Below are 21,966 nucleotides of genomic sequence, written 5' to 3'. Positions count from 1 at the left end.
AGTTTTGTTTCGCCCTAACCAGGCGGAAAAAAGTGACAAACAGACAGGCCGAAGGGGCGAAACCCCAACCCAGACAGATAGACTCGAAACAGGACATGAATAAAATGGAATTTGGGGATAACATTCGAGGAGTTACCCCAAAATATTCAAAAACCTCAACAAAGAAAGGGGTAAAAGGAAGCGGTAGACCAAATTCTCTCTGCTTCAGGAAAAACACTATGCTACGAACCTCTTGGGGATCCACTAAACCAGGTGGGCGAGGGTAAGGAAGCACTATCCTCTCATTTGGAAGAGGTGCTCGAATAAGGTACAACGGAGTATCTAAAAGCCTCCGAGAAATGTGATTAGTTATGTTGGAAGGGGTAATATGCGACTCAAGGTCAAAAACATCAGGGAGCTTTAAACTTGCCATGGAAGAACAAGGAAGCGTACCTGAGAACACGATAGGATGAGAAAAGAGACGTAGAAGGAATTGCAGGAAGACAGAGAGCAACCAAGAACTAGTTCTTCAAAAGACAGAAGGAATTATGAGGCAAGGCATTGATACTGAACAGTTTTGTCTTGGAGCGGCGCGATCATTAATTGTTCTCGAAGTCTACCCTCTCGACGGTTAGGAAATAACCGGCGAGACGGTAAAGGGGCCAAAGGACGATCGCTGGGCTCTTCTACATCTATCAAGGGCCAAGCATATGATGACAGTCCCTCATTTAAAAGCCCATTCGCCATCCACATAGTACAGGCCCAACTCATCAGTCAGAGCAACTTAGCATACTACCTTACCATCCCTATGGTAAATGCCGAGGAAACAGAGGGGCAAGTCACGAAAAGACTCAACAGTACAAACAAATAGGAGCATGACAAAGGTCAGACTTGCGCATCACTTAAAAAGTTATAAGATTTGATTTACCGCTACCAAAGGGTGGGAGATCGGAAAGAGGCGCCAAAAGCACCTCGGAATCATACAAAGCTGAGAGCTTAGAGTTCAACTCATCAGAAGCCGAGCTCAGAGGTCGGATTAGTCCAGCTCAGATAGCATGACTTGAGAGCTCGGCCAGCTAAAGGAAACTCAGAGCTTATCTCACTAAGCAAAGACGTAACCCTCAGGTCGACCAGTTCAGCTCGGACAACATGACCTGAGGACCCGTTCGGATAAAGGAGACTCAAAGCTCAATTCATCGAAGTAAAAACCGAGCTCACAGGTCGGTCAGATAGTCCAGTTCAAAAAACTTGAAAGCCCAGTTGACTAAGTGGATCCGGAGTTCAACTCATCAAAGCTCGCAGATAGATTAGATTAGCTCGGGAAAAAGCAGGACAGAGCTTAGTTGGTTAAAATTGTAAGGCGAGCAATCTAAAGTATTTCACACATGATAAAAGAAGAACAGCTTAAGCATGAGAGCAGAACAAAAACTTCATTAAAAGAAAAGTACATTACAGCACGTTACAAAGGCCTACACTACGGGATGAAAGACTATCCTTAAAGGATTTACATGACCACATACATCATCATCTACGATTACATCGTTATCACCTATCCTACTACTCTGGTCTTCAGCCCGGAGAAATTCTCACAGCTCGGAATGTGAGTTTGGCAGAAAAGGCCAAGATCTGTCCCGCTATTATAGGGGAACTGAACAAGTTGATTCCCATAAGCATTTCTCACTGTCCCCCTGGACAAACGTTCGGTTACCCGAGTGTGATGCACGGTACATTCGAACTAGCTCAGATATCGTATGTCGGCCGTGCACCACACATGAAAAACATAAGTCTTCGAGGCTATGGCCCCGAAGAGATCGCGAAGTACACATTCGAAAAAATCGCTGGAGACCTGACTGAGTGCAGCAGATCCCAGTCTCACGTAATACTGGTACTTCACACCAAAGGGAATAATAATACTGGTACTTCACACCAAAAAGAACAACAAGCTGAGCGCCGGCGCCACTCCCGTTTATATCAAAAGAGGACAACAGGGGCATCGAGGAAATTCCCTGTTTCTCTGTGGAAAAAGGCGAAGTTAGATCGAACCCCTCAACAGTCCAGAACTTCTTTGGAGCCCGGGCAACAAGCGGAAGAGGAGGCCGGCCAGACGACCTGGGTAAAGCAGTTTCAGCAGCTTGCTGGATGGTCCCGCCTTTCGCCTGCCATACCCGGAGGATCTTCAATGCACCATCCAGACGCCTTAGAGGTAACATCAAATTTTCAAGAATTTTGAACTGACCCATTTTTATTTCAGAAACTACAAAAAGTTTCAAAACGGTGACAAACCAGAAACAGTTCTCCCCTAAGATGATAAGAGCAAAATCACAGCAAACCTCTGGGGCACAAGGCAATCTGCTTGAAGAAAGCGTCGAATAGACCTGCCACAGATAAAACAAGGATTTTTCATTTCAACAGAAGGCTCAAGAATGAAGAAAAGCTGACGCTGATATATACCCGGAGCCTGAGGACTTAGCACGGGGCAGAACTACATTAGACTCTAAGTTAATGGTGTCAGATTTCTAAAGGATATTCACAGAAAAGGAAAGAAAGGAGATGTCCAGATAATGATGACAAGAAAGTAAAGGCGGCAGAGGACAAGAAGAATAGAGAAAAGACAGAAGGAGAAAAAAGCAGATAGAATTCGGAAACTGTGCAACGACTGAAAGATGAAAGGATGTTATTAAGGCACCTGAACCCGAACAGACGCGATCATAATAGTTCTTGGTATTCACCCCCTCGGCAGTTGGAGCAATAACTGCCGAGAAGGTGAAGGGGCAATTGATGACCGCTGGATTCCTTCACCCCGGACTAGGGGCTTGACCACGGCCCAAGGCCCATGACGTAGAGGCCCACACACCTGATATACAGAACGAGCCTGGCTCATCCAACCCTCAAGGCCGGGCTCGACCCATCTTCCTCACTCAAGCCGGCCTGGCCTACGCGAAGCAGGCCCTCCCCATTCAGGCTTAGCGTCTGGCCCAACTCTCGGCCCAGCCCAGGATCCAGAGAAATATTCACCAAACAGCCTGGCAGATCCGCTCGAACGTACGCACGAGGAGAATCAGAGGCCGTTACGCATGGAGCAGGCAGCCGATTCCCTAGTACCTCCGAATCCGCATGGCAGAGACGCGTGGCCCAATCCTGGAGAGACCTTTACACGTCACCAGCAAGCAAGACAATATATAAAAGAGGAAGTCCCCTCCTCAGAAAGCTTAAGCCTTAATCTGTAATATGAAACCCTTGTAAAGCCCTATTCTATTGGATCTCAGATCATCACCTACCATCCAGGACTTACCAGCATAACAAAAAAATTCCCAATTTTGCTTAGGTGTCAATTTCACTGCAATCTAAATAATTATTTTTAGTACTCTAAAATTATTAAAGATCCTTTTTAATTTATTTTATTTAATTTCATTGAGCTAAGAATATTGTATTAAGAGAAGGAGTTGGTGGAGTGTTTCGCTCATATGATGGCTCTTTTGTTGGCGCTTGTCAACATAGACTCCATTGTTACTTCTCTCCTAAAATAGCTGAGCTAATTGCCATTAGAGAAGTTCTGAGTTGGATTAAGAGGCTGGGTTATGATCAGATACTGTTGGAATCAGATGCTCTTACAGTAGTGAAGGCTTTGCTTTCTTCTTCAACTTCTGATTTTTCTAGTTTTGGGTCCCTTGTTGATGATTGTAAATCTCTAATAGCAGAGATGAATTCAGTATCTGTGAGTTTTGTTCCTCGATCTGCCAATAGTGTGGCACATCTTATAGCTAGAGCTGCCTCTACTATTTCAGACAGGATGGAGTGGCTGAGCACACCTCCACAATTGATTGTTCATGCTTTGATGTTGGATTTCCAAATTTGAATGCAATTACATTTTTAGTTCAAAAAAAAAAAATTTGTATTAATTAACTTTCTAATTCTAGTTTTCCGTTAATATTACATAATTTAAACTCGAACTCATACTTATAGAAAATTACGCTTAAAGTTTAATAACAGAAAAAAAAAATCTATAAACATTTCATTTTTTAGGAATTATACCCTAATTTCAAAGATCTATTTCTATTATAGACGGCTAATTAGGTAAAAACTTAAAATTAATGTTTTTATCATTTAATATTTCATATAATAAAAAAATTAATATCTACATTACAATTTTAAAAATAAAAATTTCCCTCTTTCTTATTTTTTTAAAAAAATTATATTTACCAAACTTATTATAAATTAAATAATATTTTGTGTTTTTTATATAAAATTTTGAATAAAAACAATAATAATCATTGTATTATATACACACGGGGTATGCGGAAGTCCTCGGTGAGAAAAACCTAGTTTTGTGTAAATGACGCGCCACCCCTCCAAGAATCTTCCAAACGGCGTCGCTTAAGTTAGGGCAAATAAGTCATTTAAGTATATTTATAAACCCCTCGAAGCCCTAAAACTTGTCGTGTGTTTCTTTTTCTTTTGGCTGCAGGTCTGTAAGCTGGTTGAAGGAGGTAAGACTAAAACTATCGATTCCAGTACTCTTTAATCTATATTTTTCGTTTGATCTTTATAATGGGTTCTCATTTAATATTTTTTTCATCAGTTTTCTCAATGATTATGTGAAATTCTGCACCGAGTTGTTAGCTATTATTAGGTTATTTTCTTAATTCATCTGTTTGATATGGCTATATGTTATTAATGCCTTTAATGGGGTTACTGGTTTGGTGATTAGAATCATTAAGGCAGCAAGTGCTTGCAATACGATGGGGTTTTTGAGCTTTAGGTTTCTGATGTTAACTAAGTGTGATTACTAAGCCTGGCAATGGATATTCAGATTTTATTTCAAATTTACTACTTTGAAATGCTCACTATGTTCCATTGTTATATGTTTGAACTTTGAAGATGATTGCTGTGATTTACAACCACTTAGATCTTGCATGATCTTGTGGTTTGTAAAATGTCCTTTGTGTTTTTTTTATTTATTTTTGGGGTGGGGGCAATTTGTTTACTTGACTGCCTCTTTGTAGCTTGTCTGTGGTTATCTTATCAAATGTGAAATGGTTATTTTCCTCTGTTTTTTGTTGGGGAATTTGATTTAATGTTTTTGACTTGACCTTGTACCATATGGATAATTTTGCATAGGTGAACCTTGAAGCTTCCTTTATTTGCCATTGTTCCATCACTGATTGAGGAAGGTTGCTTGGTCTATGGTCTTTCTTTTATCCAGTTTATATTGATTGCACTCTGTTTTTGGAACCAGTAGAAAATTGTCATCTCTGTCTTTAGGTTATTGAGTTCTAAGTTATGTTATTCTTGGTGTTAACTTTGTCATCTTCATGTTTGTTATTTGTTTCAGTAGAAATGGCTGAAGAAACTAAGACAGCAGCTTTTATTCCTGAATCTGTGTTAAAGAAAAGGAAGAGAAGTGAAGATTGGGCTTTGTTGAAGGTCCAGGAATTAAAGGCAAAGAAGGAAAAAAGTGCTGAAAACAGAAAGATAATCTTCAAAAGGGCTGAGAAATATGGAAAAGAATACAGAGAACAGGTAACCTACAAAACTTCATGTGTAACTGAAGTGGTTTGTTTGTTAACTGTTCTGTGATTGATTTTTCACCCTAACTTCTTATTTGTGTCGCGATGTTTTTCCCACGGGATATGTTCTACAGGAAAGAGAGCTGATAAATTTGAAAAGAGAGGCCAAACTGAAAGGAGGATTTTATGTTGAACCAGAGGCCAAACTATTATTCATTATTCGCATTCGTGGGTGAGCTCATTAAGAAAGCCTTTACTTCTGAAACAGATTTTTGGGAGTAACCTTGGTTCACACATGATCAAATGTGTATTACATGATGGATTCCCCCTTAAAAAATTCCATATTTTTCCTTTACAGTATCAATGCAATGGATCCAAAGACCAGAAAAATTTTGCAACTCTTGCGTCTTAGACAGGTATGTTTATTGGCATTGCAAATAAGAGTTAAAATAAAATAAGGATGTTCTTTTAAGCAGTTGTTCCTCTGATGTGGATGCTTGATTTTCTTATTACATTGTATTTTTGTCTTAATTGTTAAAACTTTCCTAACAGATATTTAATGGCGTGTTTCTCAAAGTGAACAAAGCAACCATGAATATGCTGCACAAGGTTGAGCCATATGTGACTTATGGGTAAGTCAGATTAACAGATCACATCTATGAAGCAAATTTACATATGTCGTCACCATTTTATAATCCCATGAGGTTCTAATCATTGCCATTGGAAGATTAGTTATAAAGAAAGTTTTTGTACGTCCAGTAGATTGAACAATCACCGTCTTAAATCAAATATGCATGCTAGACTCTAGAAATCATTTATTTTGATTTAAATTTTGTTTTATTTTGCAGATACCCTAATCTTAAAAGTGTGCGGGAATTGATCTATAAGAGGGGTTATGGAAAGCTGAACAAGCAGAGGATTGCTCTCACAGATAATTCCATCATTGAACAGGTAGCTTGATTGTGATGGGTTTATTTGCATCTTCTAAAATAATGTATGCCTTGGAGGTGATGTATCACTTTCTGTATCTGCAGGCTTTGGGAAATTTTGGAATTATTTGCATGGAAGATTTGATTCATGAGATAATGACTGTGGGGCCTCATTTCAAGGAGGCAAATAACTTTCTCTGGCCATTTAAACTGAGTGCTCCATCAGGAGGTTTGGAGAAGAAGAGGAACCATTATGTGGAGGGTGGTGATGCTGGAAATCGTGAGAATTACATCAATGAGCTCGTTAGGAGGATGAATTAGATCCTAATATGTTTGCTCCAGTTATATGTGTTTCTATAGCCTCGTGAATTTTGCCGGAATTACAAGTGATTGAGATTTCTGGGGTTGTCAGTTTATGTTGAAAATTTCTAACCTATCAAGTCCTCAGTTTACATTTGCATTTCTGTTTTATGGCTATTAAAACTTTTTTATTGTTCCTGTAAGTTGTTAGATTCTCTCATTCTGGTAGCCTCGGTCCAGTTCAATGTTTGATTCAGCTGCCGTGGTCGAAACTAGGATGTCTGGGTTGGTTTCGGCTCTTCCCTTTTAGAACCTATGCTAGTACTGGGCCAAAACTATTGGTTTGAACTGTCGGTTTTGAAATAGACTGTTCTTGTTTGAAATTAGGCTGAAACAGGCCTTGTTATAATCCTTGTCATGCTGCTTCAAGAAAATGTTTTACACAAGTATGCTCAACTCCAAGCAAGGGTTAAATACAGCTCTCAGCAAGTGCTCCTAAAGTACAGCCTTGGTCCGTTGGCCATGGGAAAGCAGTTGCATTGTAATCAGTCTCCAAGCGAGAAGGGGTTGAGGCAAAACTGAAAGTGAAGGGAGCTGAGATGTTGGATTAACAGATTTGAAGATAGCACCATCTCGTCCTTCAATTAAACATTCTGGTAGCCAAATGTTAAAATGGTCGGTCAAAAGAGTGAGTATATTAGGAAAGTACAAAATTACCCTAGAACTCTTACAAAGGGGGGGGGGGGGAATCCTCTGATCAAATCTTAATTTCTCCTCCTTATAATTGTGAATTCCAGTTCAAACACAGAGAAAGGGAGAGAGATTGGGCATGTCGGCAATTGATCCACGCCAGCCATCGACTGTGAAGACATGCGCACAGCCAAAGAGTAATATGGAGGAGAGTCTCAGATTGATTGTCTTCTCCAATAGAAATACTACATGCGGATTTTGTTGTTGTTTTATTTGGTGAAATTATTTACATTAGAACAAACAAAAAAGGGAAAGATGAGTTTAAATGTTAACTATGAACCAGTGATAGGCAATGGGAAAGAAGAAGTAGATAAGGATGCTAAGAAGCAAAAAGTAGCGAGATGGTCTGATATTGATTTGTTGGAGAAAATAGATATGAAGGTGGTCCTTCATGGCATGGGTGTTTGATCGATGGCCATTAATACGTCTGGGTTTCATCAACCACACTTATCGATCGCCAAGGTTGATCCTTTACTCTTTGCTGATATGAAGCTTCCATTCACTTTGACGTGTGCAGATTTGCAATGATTATTTCCAAACTCTTTTCTTTTCCTTGCCAAATTCTAGATTCCTGATGTGTTTGCTGTTAGTTATATTTTTTTATTAGATTAAATCTTGAATACTTGATTGGTGCATATATGAAGTCAATGCTCAGTTGATATCTTATAAAATTAGGTTATTAAATGAATTAAACCGTTAGTTATTTGATAAAAATTTTATTGGAATTTATTTAATAAATAATTTAAATTTAAATTTTTTATATTCCATTCCTTAAAATTTATAAGTTTAGCTCGTTTTTAAATTCATAAAAAGACTCGCAAATGAATTTTTCAAAATTAAAATTAATTTCAAAAATAAAAGTTAAATTTAAAGTCTGTATATATTTTTATGATTTAGCTCTATATAATTTAATTACTTTTGAAACTTACATATATTTATATCATTAAAATTTAAAAGATTCGTTTTTTACAAATTTATAAGCTAATTTATATATAGATTTATTTAACTAAAATTATTTATTTTTAAACTTATTAACTTTTATCTAAAAACTCATTCTATATATAATAAATTCAACTGTTTGTAAACTATTAGAAACTAAACTCGACTCGTCGTTTAAGTTTATTTGACAAATGAATTAAATTTGAACTTATTAATTTGAAATAAATAAAATTTGAATTTATTTCAAGCTCGAAAAATTTTAAGAAAATAAACTTAAACTCTTCAAAATTTATATTAATTACACCTTATACAATAATATAAATTCTTTAAAATCTAGGATGATGGGATTTTAAGAATTTATAATTATTTTTTCTCTTTGACTAACAAGTACTCTTTTGACTAATAGATTTCTTAATAGAAAAATTAAATAGTTTGTATTTTAGAATAACAATTGACATTTTAACCGTCTTTAAACATTATAAGAATTAACTGATTAATTTTGGAAAAATTTAAGAACATCATAGTAATTTTTCCATTATTTAAGTACATTCTACAAGTTAAATTCAAATACATGATTGTCTATTGACAATTTCGCCTATCCATTCTTGAGATTTGCAAAAATAATTTGATTTTTTTTTCCCAAGCATTAACTGCTAAATGGAAGAACAAATGCAAGTGTTTTTTCCTTGGTGCTGTGTTTATAATTCTGGACATCAAAGTGAAAGACCAACTAATGAAATGTCAATCTATATATAAAGAAGCAAGTATTTCTATTTTCCTTGAAACAAAAGTAAGATCAATAATAACAATAAATAAATTTTCTTTTGAAGAGGAAGACAAGGAAAAGAAGAAAAAAAAAATTTACATATGCGGTCCCAGCGGCAGCCTACTCATGATTTGCTGATAAACTGATGGATTGTTGGAAAGATTCAAACTTGGTTCTGACAAAGGCTCCACCTTAGGTTCTCCTTTGGGCAACATGAACCCCATTTCATTCATGGGACATTGCTGTGCTAAATAGGGGTTCACAGCCATAACAGGCATCTTAGGTGGGCCAGGACACAATCCAGCCATTGCCAGATTCGCCAAGCCTGGTTGATTCATACCAAAAGAGAAGCTTGGGGTAGGCCCCAGCTGCTGCCTTCCTGGGAAGCTGAAGGATCCATATGCAGCAGATCTTTCAAACCTAGACATGTTGTGAACTTGTGATGGTTCAGGTCTATGAACGTGGGTTTGAACAGCTGAACCAGCTTGTGCAGGTCCCGTACTAGAGGACCCTGAGTTGACATGGCTGCTATTACGAGCAGCAGGAACATCATGATTGTGCTTCCCCTCGTATGTGGTGATCACTGACTTGAGATCATGTGATGCCCTTTCGACATGCTTCCTCACTGTGCAGCCTGCATTAGTACACTTGTAATAACTCCTGCAATAGACCAACAAATATTTAGTTTTAAGTTGCAGCTGTAAGCCTACCCCTGCTTAGTTCAGATGGCAACGAGCCAAGTTCGACTCCCCTCCCCCATCCCACATAACGACCCAAAAAAAAAAAAAAGAAACAGTTGCAGCTGTAAGCTTCCTCCCCTGCAATCAAAAGCAGAAGAGGTTTGTGACTGCACAAAGACGGTGCTCAAATCACCTGGGATTCGGATTTCCTTTCACGACTTTCTGCCCGTATTTGCGCCAGCGATATCCATCATCAAGGATATCCACTTCACTGGTAGTCTGGACAACAACTCTAGGCTCTCTAATAGCTCTGGTAGCTCCTCCCATGTCAGTTGGGTAAGTTTCAATTTTCCTGGATTGTCAAATAAGTTCACATTATTATCCTTAATAGTAATGTCAGGCTAACTGCTAATTCTAATTAATAATGATAATAATAACAATGATAATATGGGGTACTAACCTTCTCTTTGACTCAGATTCATCTCCTTCACCATCACAACCCACACTTCCATGTGTAGCCCGATCATCATCTTCATCATTAGAAAAGGTAGATGAGGCATCAACAGCATCACCTGATTCAAAGTGATTGCCGTTCTGAACCTGCACTGAGGAAGATGGATTGCCAAATTCAGGGACCACAGAAGCTGAAGATGTCACCTCAACATTGTCATTCCTCCAATCAGGAGCTCCAGCAGCAATTCCCTTTTGTGTACTTGCCCAAACAGGATCATTATCAATACCACTCTGTAGTCCAGTTTGCTCAGGGGTATCTAGTTGCATATCCATTACAGGATTTGATGATCCAATAGCTGCCCGCCGATTGGGTGGAGGTTTAGGATGGTTGTGAGCCCCCTTGTATATGATCTCTGTTATATGGCCCTCATGTGAGCGTTCCACTTTTTTCTTAACCGGGCAATTTGGATGTGTGCATTTGTAATAACTCCGTGGATACTCGCTACCCTTTACTTGTTTCTGTCCATATTTTCTCCAGTTATATCCATCTTCAGATGGCGTGCCACAGGCAGCCACAGAATCTCCACTGGCTATTTGGTCTCCTTCATCTTGTTGCTCATCAAGTGGTGGGGAATGTTCAGCACCGCCACCAATGGTATCAAGGACCCTTCTATCAGTTATCACAGAGTTACTTCCATTGTCCTTTTCAGTTGCTGATCTTGAGAAATCCACCGTAAAAGGGAGAGTGTTCCTATTCTGGGACTGGACTTTTATATGTTCTACACCATGAGACTGGAGAGAATTTTCAGACTGAACTGAAACCTCAATACTGGGAAAGGATTGCTGCAGTAGAATGGATAAAATCATCTATACTCAGAAGAGAACTAAAGCTTAGCAAACTAATAACCGTTCAACACTTTCATTTACACGATATCAACATCATTCATTTTTAGTATTTGAAGTTAACTGAAGAACTTAAAAGAAAAATAATTTTTTAAAAAAAGGATAGTAACCAAAATCTGTCTGTTCAGGTGTTTTTTGCTGATCATAATTCCAGCCATGCTGTCAAAAGGAAGATATGTACTTACTTTGCTTGTTGCACCAAGGAAAAAAGATGATCCTGAGTCTGGAACAGGCTTGAATGCAAATGAAGATGCATTGATGTCTTCAAAGAAATTTTCTTTACTTCTATCAACAGGTTCAGAAATCCCTGTGGAGTTCTTATTGTTGACATTTGTGATAAAAGAGAATTTTCCAGTTGTTGGAGATGGTTGGGCCTGAGAGATAGGGTACAGAGAAAGCATTATTCCAGAACAACCTTGGTGAAACCCATTTAATGAGTTGAAATATAAATTTGTTTCACTTTTTTATCTGTTGCTCCTTACCACACATATACGTAGTTGATTTACAGCTTGTCAACCTACTTTCAAAATAAAGCCTAAATGCAGGATACTATTTTACATTTCAGATTGAAGGCCACAAAAATTGTTTTACATCAGCAATATAATAAGAGGACTTCCAGAGTCTGGTTTTCAGATTTCCTTCAATCTTCCATAAGATCTTGGTTAAACATAAAAGATGAGATGGTGATGGATTATGGAAGTATGAATTCAAAGAATTAACAATTGCCTAAAATAATATCCCGGTTATCAAAACACCCATTGATTTGTTAGGTTTGGATAGACAAGAAGTTAATGTCATGTAACCTATAAACTAAAGTACATGGCCTAATCTGTGAAGCATGTAGGAGAATGAAATAGAACAAAACTCAACCCACCCACATGCATAAAATCTACTTGGGTGATTAATATTGAACTCTATCAAAGAAAAGATATCACATACATAGTTGATTATGTTTCTGCAAAGGCTAACCAGAATCATGGACTTAAGCCCCTGATCTATGGACGTGGTATATGCTTTCCAATTTTAAGTGCTTTTGTTAGATTAGATTATCTGTTATTTAATGTCTGCTTATCGTTTTAGCAAACTCCTTTTTTTCTAGTATGTATCTGTTGCAAAACATTAGAGCTTGTCACTATCTCCCACATTCAATTCATCACTAAATATTACTACAAAAAGGTTAAGAAGAGAAAAAAGAAAATGATGCCAAAGAATCATAAATCTTCTAAACTTACCCACGAATTTGAAAGGAACACTGGCGAATCTAACAAAGTTGTTGGGCTCAGACCAGGTGGTATTGTTAAATAAGGAGAACGAATCTCAGGGTTTGGTGAAAGGTCAGCAGATCTAATACTTTCTGTATTCAACCTTGGAGCATTAAACCCTGCTCTGGCTGCCATTCTTTCTACCAGACCTCCTCGTGAACTCAATTTCTGCTCAGAAAATGGAGCTAGTTCTCTAAATTCTGCACCACCAGTTTGTTTAGCATCCTTTTTGTCTGTATTTCCAGTTGTCATGTTCTCTAGTGATCCCAGAAAGAGCCCTTCAGTTCTAATCTCCCGAGAAGGTTCTGGAATTGTTTTTGAGCTGATATCATCACCTACAATTGCTGAGAAAAATGCTCTTGGGCTCGGACTAGGAGGCACCCAATCCCCAATAATAGCAACATTATCATCAATCCCAGCCATGCTCTCAAAATTTAGTCTCAAGTTCTGGACAGGTTCCTGTCAAGGTGTTGGCTATAGCCAAATTCCTGAAAGGTTTATAGCCAAAAAAGATTCAATCAGATATTTCCCAATAATATGACGAACAAAACACAATTCAGTTTGCAAATTTTATAGTTCAAAAGTATATGTAGAAAAAAGGAAAAGGGAAGGTTATAGTTGCAATGGATAATTGTCTTACACAAGCTAGATAATCAAAACTTCCACTCAACTAACTCTAACAGAGGTATTGGTCTTAGCAGAGGTGAGATTGGCATCACCAGAAAACAGAGGAGAAACAAAGAATTAAAATAGTATATTTTGAGCTACCAGAACAAGATTTATGAACAAAGCTGTTACTTTGCCCTTAAGATTTTCCAATCCAATGATTTCATCAATTTGAAAAAGGACAAAGTTCCATGTATCTATGCTCAAAACCAACCCAGCTCATCTTTATTTCCAGCTAAATGAGTTCATCCAAACATGCAGAAGTATATTGAATATATTTAAAAGAGAATATAAATATATAGCCAAACAAAATGGATAAGTTTCCAAAATCAGGAGGCAGTAAAAATGATTAAACACTTCCATTTTTGTTAGCATATTTTACCTGAAAAAAGGTAGCAACCCATAATAAGATAAGAGACAACATTACAATTTGATGATTTTTTGTGCAGAGAAACTAATCAAATGGAAAGGGTAAAGTTCACAAATCTAGAAATACATCTGCAAGCTCACAGTTTCCATAAATATCCAGTGATGAAGAATTGGATATTTGTGGAGAAAAGAGAACAGAAAGAAATATGAAATTATTGAGAATTAAAAAAAGAAATTTTAAAAAAAAGCCAGGAAACAACCAAGTTTCAAATTTCAAAGCAGCAAAAACATTTCATGATAAACGAATTATGCAATAAAGCTAAAGGTAGGTAATCTTAAATTGTCAGGGAAGATATGGATGTCAGACATACATTGGAAAAAAAAAAATCTTCAAAATTTGAGGGGCAGAAAACAAAAAGGAGATAAACGCTACTACCAGAAAGAGAGAGAGATTAAAAATGATTACCTGATTGATTATGGAGTCAAGGCTAAGATGATGATATGAACATGACCCACCACCACCTCCACCACCAACCTGAACCTGACCTAGACCCCAGACCCAAACACACGAACCCTTAATCAAATCTTATTTCTTTTTATCTCTTTCTGTACAATTCAACCAAAATGGCGATGAACCACTTTTCCAGTCTAAGAAAAGAGAGACTAAAACTCCTTCCTACCAATGCCCTCCTCCTCTTTCTTCTCCCTCCTCCTTGTTTTGCTTTAGCCCAAAATGATATGATAATTTTTAATTGATCTAGAGAAAATTACAAAAAGCAGAATATTATCATATTACCAAGTCCTCTCCAAGAAAAACAAAGTAAGGTTAAAAGGAGATGATTGAGGAAGAGGTGGGGGGACCAGAAATGGATGGAATCTTTGAAGAATGAAGAAAAAAAGGAAAAAGGAAAAGAGAAAACGCCAGAGGGAGGGGGAGAGAGAGAGAGAGGGAAAGAGCTCTCAACACAAAGCTTACACATTTACCTTCCCCTTTGATTCTACAGTGGTATTTAACTAATCATTCCTTGTTTTTGAACTGGGGCTCTTGTGTTTCCTTAAAAAAACAACATCTGGGTTGTCACCATTGGCTTCCTTGAACTCCAACCAATCACACAATGCCATGTGGGTAATACTCTACAAATAGTGTTAACCTCATTGGTGGGAGCTGAAGGAATTCATGAAATAGAGTTGCAGATGATTCTGTACACTAGTTTTAATTTACCAATTATTAATATCTGTTGTAGTTATTATGGGAAATTATGTGTAAAGTTGGGGTGTCAAAACCTCCATGGCTGCCCAACACCTGTTAACACAACCCTTTGAATGTGAAAGATGTTATAACCAACTCTTTTGCCTCCCTTCTGCTTGACCCATTTTGCTATTCATCCTCTTCAGTTTGTTACACTCCTAATTAATCTATTAATTACCCTTTTAATTTCAGTTTTAGATTTTGTTAGATAATTGGGTATTCATTACTCACCAGTTTTTCTAATAATTTAATTAAATTGGTTAGATATTCAAATTAAATAGATAAAAACTTTTTAGTTTTTAAATAAAATAAATTGAACAATTAAAAAAAAAAACCTTTAACTGCTAGATTAATAATGGTAACAGGCTGGCTTAATTAATTATTAGGTTGAATGGGAAAAATAATGCAACAAAAGACAAAAACTGGTTATGGTAATCCAATCAATGGAATTACGTTAGCGAGTAACCAAACAGTATTTATTTATTTATTTTAATTTATTTAGGCATTGTGGATTAACGGATCTCCCAAGAAGAAGTTTTTGGAGGACGTCAAATGATACGTTTAGACAAAGGAAAAGCTTCTTTTTTGTATTTATTTACTCTCTATTTGTTTATAATCACAATAATTTGTTTTTTATATTTTATAAATTATTCGTTTCATATTTAGAATTTTTTTTATTTATTTTTTCCTTTATAATTTAAGATAAATTAATAATTTATCTATTAATTTTATCATTTTATGATTTTTTTTCCTCATATGAGAGATAAATAGAGAGGAAGAAAAGAGAAAAAAATATATTTATTTAAAAAATCTTATAACTCTTAAATTTTAAAAATATCTCGTATATGCTTCAATAATCTAAAATTAGAATTAAAAACGATTTCTGAATTCAAATCATTCAAATAGCAATAATCTTTTAAAGTATGTTTAATCGAATTTAAATTAAAAAAAAATTTTGGTATATGAAATAGATGTGAATTTTAATTTTAAAATTTATATATTAGGTATAATTAATAATATTATTATTAGATGATTGATTATTAATAAGAAATTTGATCAGCAATTAAACTTTTTTATATATATTAGTGTATTTGTAATTTAATCATTTTGAAATAATTTATATTTACGGTGGAACACTTTAATTTTAAAAAATTATTATTTAATTTTTATAGTATAAGAAAGTTAACTAATTAATCTTTTAATTTGAAAAATTACATCTATATTTTGATATATTTTTGAAAATCTAAAAACTAACTCACAATTAAATAGTTATTTTCCTTATAAATTTTGGAGCGTAAACACATGTTGTGTATTTTGGTTTCCTCGTTTTCTTGCTAAAAATTGGATGGTATTGTTTTTCTATTTCTTTTAGTTTTAATCTTTTTCCCGTTTTTGTTTTTTTTTTTTATCTTCCAGATTTGCTGACCTTGATTTCTCTCGAATGGTGGCGTCAATTTATTTTAATTTTCTTTATTTTTTTTATTTTTATAGGTACAAGTTGTATTTATCGTGAGAGATAGTTGTTTTGTGGAAATTGTTAAGAGTTGTTAGCTCGTTTTGATCATAGAGAAAAAACTTCTTGTTGTTGTGATGCCAATATCCTATAACGATCTTGCTATGTCTAAGAGATCACACTACTGTTGATTGATGATGGTTGTAGGCTTTGTGGCACCCTTTTTCACAAGTACTAGTTCTAATATGGGCCACTTTTGATTTGTCTTCTGTTTTTGAGATTCCAAATGTGGCATGTATAATAATTTTGTGCTTTGATGTTGTAGTTGGCATTGTTAGTTTTTGTTGTTCTTCCATATTGTTGATTGGCGATGCTATGGTAAGGATTGTATTTGATCAGTGATGGTGATGGTGATGGTGATGGTGATGATGGATTTAAGCATCATCTCATTTCTTATGGATGGTGACGATGAATCCTAATATTGCATTGATTTATGGATGGGTTGAATTGAGTTGGATATATGAGTTTTAGGTTAACTGTGTTTTAATTTTGTTTATTTATTTTGGTATGGGTTGGTTTTTATAGTTTTTTTAAGTTGTAAGATGATCTTTTTTCATTTTCTCTGCATTTTTGCCTCTTATGGTCTTGAAAAATACAATTTTATCTTTTACATCGATAAAAAGAAAAAAATATATATTTATAATTCTTTATATATATGTTTATTTATTTTGGATAGATGTGAAAATGCATGTAAGTAGGTATGTATCAATTGGACAACCATGACATCAACTTTTATGTGAGGCTCTTTGCTTTTCTGATAGTGAATGCCTCACTCTTTATATGTTTTAATTTATGATTTTATTGTCTTTCTTCTTGGTTTTTCTAGTTTGTTGTTAGATTCCGTTTGTGTTGAGATATTTGTTAAGAGTTTTTTTTATAGATTGTTTTCCTGGTTGTTGATGGTTATTGGAATTTAAGTGGACGAATGTTAATCAGAGCTCACAGTTAGCTCCTTTAAGTGGCTATGTGACTATTCTATACTGGAATTGCCATGAGTTGGTCTTCTTTCTTATACTTATCGATGGAGAATATTGATTTTGATCACGGTATTTTTTCTAGTTTGGACGTTGTTGATTTCTATTAGCTTGTTTGTGGTAGTTTCGGTAGGTAGTTTAGCATTAACGGAGTTATTTGCTTACTTTATTATTCTCAATTGATAGTTTATTATCGACGGAAAAAATCAAAGCAGTGAATATTATTGATTTGGTAGACAACGGACTGGTTGCTATATCTTATTTTTAGTGATTGACTAGTTATTTTTAAATTTTTTTATTTGAATTGAATTTAATTGGAATTGAATTTTATAGATTGGTCTATTAGTGTTTCTTTGAGCCAGGGTTTATATTATTATTATTTTTGAATGATTTGGTTATAGTACATGTGTATTTTAAAATGTAATATATTTTGCATTGGTTAAAAAGATATATACGTATGTAAATAGTTGGCAATGTAGAGAGAAGAAAGAGCCGTGTTTCTATCCATTCCTGAATCTATAAAGAAAAAATAAAATAATATTTTTTAAACTTGAAAATCTTTCTATAAAATTTGTTTGTTTATTTTTATAAGTAATGCTACGTGTGCAACAATGTAGGCATAAGATGCCAAGTCAATCCTTAAATTGTCTGACAATGACTAACAATAACATAAGATTTTCTCTGGATTTATCAATCCTGTCCGTTTTCAATGGCTTTATATTTATCTTCTCATATGTAGACATATTAAAAAATAAAATCTGAATTTTTCTTTTAATATCAACATCTTCCTCTCTTATATTGTATTTATATTACATTTTTTTAATTAATGAATAAATGAATTTTAATAAAAAAAATTACTTATTTGTTAATCATTACCGCAACCGTTATTAATTATTAAAATAATTAATAATTATAAAAAAATTAATATTATCAAATAAAATCATAAAAATTTAATTAATAATATTAAAATTTACACCCTTGAAAACAAAATCTGACTTTTCATGTGAAATACATGTTCAAAGTCTATTGTACTCTGTTTGAAGTAAACCAGTTTAGATTACGCGTATCGGTCTAGTCAGGAAATCAGACCGAAAAGATCTAACACGCGAGCTCTTTCAAAGGAAATACAGTTTGATAATGTGACCTAACATGCGGGCTCTTCCGAAGGAAATCCAGTTTGATGATGTGACCAGAGGAAGAAAAGTAAGTCTGATTACTTCGCAGCTCTATCTGCATACACGCCGGATGAATTAAATGGCCACCTAACGTGAAATGAAATTCTGACACATTCGTACGTACAGACCTGAGTGACAGAAACGGATAACACTATAATAGAGAGACAGTTAGACGTCACTAATTATAAAATAAAAATGATAAAAGGAAGGAACATTTTTTTTCCGTCAATCTTACACAACCACCATAAACTTTATTTTCTGAATTTTAAAATATTACATCGATTTAAAATAGAGATAATAAGTTCTTATAAAAATTTTTAGACACCCTCTTTCTTGAGTTAATTTTAGGGTTGAATTAGATTTGAATAGGTATTTTAATATAATATTTTTATGAGGAGGAAGATATGGATAAAGGTCACTCCCAAAAGGTGACATTTGCTGAGATTTAGTATCCAAAATACTAAATTGGTGTTCAATTTGCCAACTTCTGCCCACTGGATTATCATCATTAACAGCAAATCTAAGCGTGGGGATGACAATTAATTAAATTATGGTTTTTGATTAATTATTATATTAAGTTGAAGTTGTTAAATGATTAATAATTAAATATGGGGACATGCTTATTTAATCCAAAAATTGAATTCTAAATTGTAATGGATCAGAACAGAAAGGATAATACAAACAAAATAAGGCATAACATTGCAACTGTACAAAGGGATGGCTTATACGCTAGCTTTATTAATATTTTTAATATTTAAGTTCATCATAACCTCACTTATTTATTATTATTTGAATAGTATTTAAAAATCGTTTAGTTTTTTATTTTTTATTAATAATTTATATAAAAATAGAAATTTTCCAATTTAATAATTTTATGCATATTTAAATTATATTATTTAAAATAGAATATAAAAAATTTATAAATATTATAATAAAAATTCATATTTATAATAATTTTTTTTTTACCAATGCAAAAAGGATTGCATTTGTTTTAACCCATGGAATTAAGAATACAAATCCAAACAACAAGATAAAGAAATCGGATCACAGCCTATTCACAACTTTGCCTAAAAATCCATGCAAACTAGAAAAATTTTAAAAGACTAGCCACCGTCGGACGTAACCAATTGCGGCAAGGCACAACAATAATCAGAACAACAAGAGCAAAGCAACAAAATTTTTATGTCTCAAGAAAATTATGGGGAAAAAAATAAGAAAGTTCAGCTTTCACCCAAAAAAATTTAGAGAAAAACTAAAAAACAAGCTAAAAGAAAAAAAAAAAAACTAGAAAATATTGCAAGTTCAACATTGATGAAGTTCAAAAGCAAAAGCCTATACTATAGTGGTTTTAATCTGTCATACCCATAGAGCCACCGTCAAAAGATAGTCGGTCATCATCCTGGTGTCAATATACCACTAACTCATTATACAATAGCAAATACTCAATACATTAAATTTAATTCAATTTAAATTAAATTTCTTTGGAATCAATAATTTCACATGAATTTAATTCAATTCAATTGATTTCTTTTCTTAACTATTCTTTTGTTTTGAAATGAAAATTTTTAATTTAAAAGATTTTAATTAAAAAAATAGAAATTTAATAAATTTTTTAAAAATTTATTTAATATTTTTTACAAAATAAATTATATCAAATGAGGAGAATAGAAAATAAGCTTTATTCAGTTTTTCTAACGATTTTTTGTTTGAAATAAAAATATTTTATTTTTTTAATTTAAAAAAATAAAAATTTTATAAATTTTTAAAAATTTATTTAAATTATTTTTTTACAAAATTAATCGTATGGAATGAGAGAAAAATAAATATTATTTTCTAAATTTAATAAAATATATTTTCACACCCTATATAATAAATATATTGCTCAAGTGCATGGCTTGTGGTGGTGAGGCTGTGATGTAAACGCTGGATATGATTAAGTCAATGAGAAGAAATTGTAAATAAACCAAAATTAAAAATTATGCATCTAATAAAAGAAGATTTTATTGATAGCAATAGCATCATTCCTTGATTAATTTAATTTAATTTAATTTAATTAATTATTAGGAGACGGTGCAGTACTATTTTATTTTATTAATTTATTCTTTTAGGGTTGGGCACTCCCAGTCAAAAAAGAAATTCTTTGACCAAGTCTTTTGTCTTTTTCCTAGATTTCTTCTCACATGTTACCCTTGTCCTTGACAAAGTAAAAGAAAATTACATGTGGACCCCTTCGTTATGAGTACTGCTTTACCCCCACCTCCACTTCATTTCAAACATTAATAATTTTTTCTTCTTCATCTTTTTCTATTATTATTTTTTAAATAATAATCACAATTATTATTATTATAAAAATAAAAATAAAAATTTTCTTTTTTTAATAAATAATTCTAAAAATATTCATTTAAATCACTTTATTTCTTAATCCATCAATTCAATATAAATAAAATAATACTTATTAATTAAAAATTCACAAAATCAAATCAATCAAATTCAAAATTGAATTAAAATTCTAAATTAGAAGATTAATTATTCACTCTCTCTAAATTAGAACAAAAATTAATATCCGTCGATTGAAACAGATAAATTTTATAAAATAAAATTATGCGGTTTAAACTTTGATATACAGACAAATTAAATTATTTAATAATTAAATTTATTTTTTTTTACTTCTCAAAATTATTATTTCTATTTACATATAATATTATTCTATTTTTTATATTATGAAAATGAGTACAATATTTTTTATATTTTATTTAATCAAATATCAGTTCTATAATATTTAATATTTATATTTATTTCTTTATATTTTATTGAACTTTATCTAAATTTTTAAGGTTTTTAAATTTTCAATTATTTAAAATTTAAAATTAATTAAAATTAAAATCAAAATTATAAATATAAATAAAAATTATTTTTTAATGGTCATAAATCAAGTTGATTCTAATTTAATTTTTAAATTGACTTGAATTATCTGATTTATATTTTATTTTTTAATTTACCTGATTTCAACATCATTTCCATGTATTCATCTAATTTATATTTTATTTATGAGAGGTTATGAAGGTGATTTTCTCTTTTTTTTTTTCAAATAATGCAAAATCTTACTTTATATTTAACTTTTATGTAGAATTTGTAATTAGAATAAGCAAGAATCTTGTTTGGAGGGAAGGAAAGAAATAATTATAAAGAAAGCAAAGTGAAAATAAAGTAAACAAAAAAACATGGTTATGCTTGAAGAGAGCTCCAAATCAAAATCAATTTGGGCACACAAATTTCAAAATTGATAAGCAACAATATTCATCAATAACATGGAAATTTAAATAAAAACACTTAATTTTTATGAAATAATTTGCATAATTATATCACTAATCAATATTAACATTTAGAAACTAACATCAAGAACATTTGTTTCAAACAAGAAACATAATCAACTTTTGCTTCAAAACTGTCTTACACAGTGTAAAGATCTTATTCAAAAAGAAAAATTATTATTCGATCTCTTTAATATCAAAAAATTCACTAGTTGGTCTTTTAATTTTGAAAAATGTATTA

At 33.2% G+C, this 21,966-nt stretch overlaps 2 protein-coding genes across 6 annotated transcripts; one reads left to right on the top strand and one right to left on the bottom strand.

The window, feature by feature from the left end:
* The first annotated feature begins 4,319 nt into the window (after window positions 1-4,319).
* Window positions 4,320-6,918, top strand: LOC110615983 (60S ribosomal protein L7-2). 4 transcript variants are annotated; one of them, XM_021758261.2, is made up of 7 exons: window positions 4,320-4,466; window positions 5,312-5,499; window positions 5,621-5,718; window positions 5,845-5,902; window positions 6,039-6,118; window positions 6,335-6,437; window positions 6,521-6,918. In XM_021758261.2, the coding sequence occupies exons 2-7, from the start codon at window positions 5,317-5,319 to the stop codon at window positions 6,734-6,736; spliced, it is 738 nt and encodes a 245-aa protein (XP_021613953.1). In that variant the 5' UTR covers window positions 4,320-4,466; window positions 5,312-5,316; the 3' UTR covers window positions 6,737-6,918. The 4 variants fall into 4 exon arrangements, with proteins under 4 accessions (XP_021613953.1, XP_021613954.1, XP_021613955.1 ...); XM_021758262.2 differs by having other exon boundaries at window positions 4,336-4,466; window positions 5,315-5,499; XM_021758263.2 differs by lacking the exon at window positions 4,320-4,466 and adding an exon at window positions 5,128-5,150 and having other exon boundaries at window positions 5,315-5,499.
* Window positions 6,919-9,135: 2,217 nt separating this feature from the next.
* On the bottom strand, window positions 9,136-14,478 carry LOC110615677 (probable WRKY transcription factor 2). Of its 2 annotated transcripts, none has more exons than XM_021757679.2 (6): window positions 13,970-14,478; window positions 12,439-12,956; window positions 11,392-11,580; window positions 10,311-11,146; window positions 10,044-10,202; window positions 9,136-9,830 (listed from the first exon to the last, which is right to left on the bottom strand). In XM_021757679.2, the coding sequence occupies exons 2-6, from the start codon at window positions 12,889-12,891 to the stop codon at window positions 9,266-9,268; spliced, it is 2,202 nt and encodes a 733-aa protein (XP_021613371.1). In that variant the 5' UTR covers window positions 12,892-12,956; window positions 13,970-14,478; the 3' UTR covers window positions 9,136-9,265. The 2 variants fall into 2 exon arrangements, with proteins under 2 accessions (XP_021613371.1, XP_043812876.1); XM_043956941.1 differs by lacking the exon at window positions 13,970-14,478 and adding an exon at window positions 13,517-13,931.
* Between the last annotated feature and the right edge of the window lie 7,488 nt (window positions 14,479-21,966).

Source organism: Manihot esculenta, chromosome 5 (assembly GCF_001659605.2).
Source record: "Manihot esculenta cultivar AM560-2 chromosome 5, M.esculenta_v8, whole genome shotgun sequence".
Classification (NCBI taxonomy): domain Eukaryota; kingdom Viridiplantae; phylum Streptophyta; class Magnoliopsida; order Malpighiales; family Euphorbiaceae; genus Manihot; species Manihot esculenta.
This window is presented reverse-complemented; position numbering and strand designations above follow the sequence as displayed.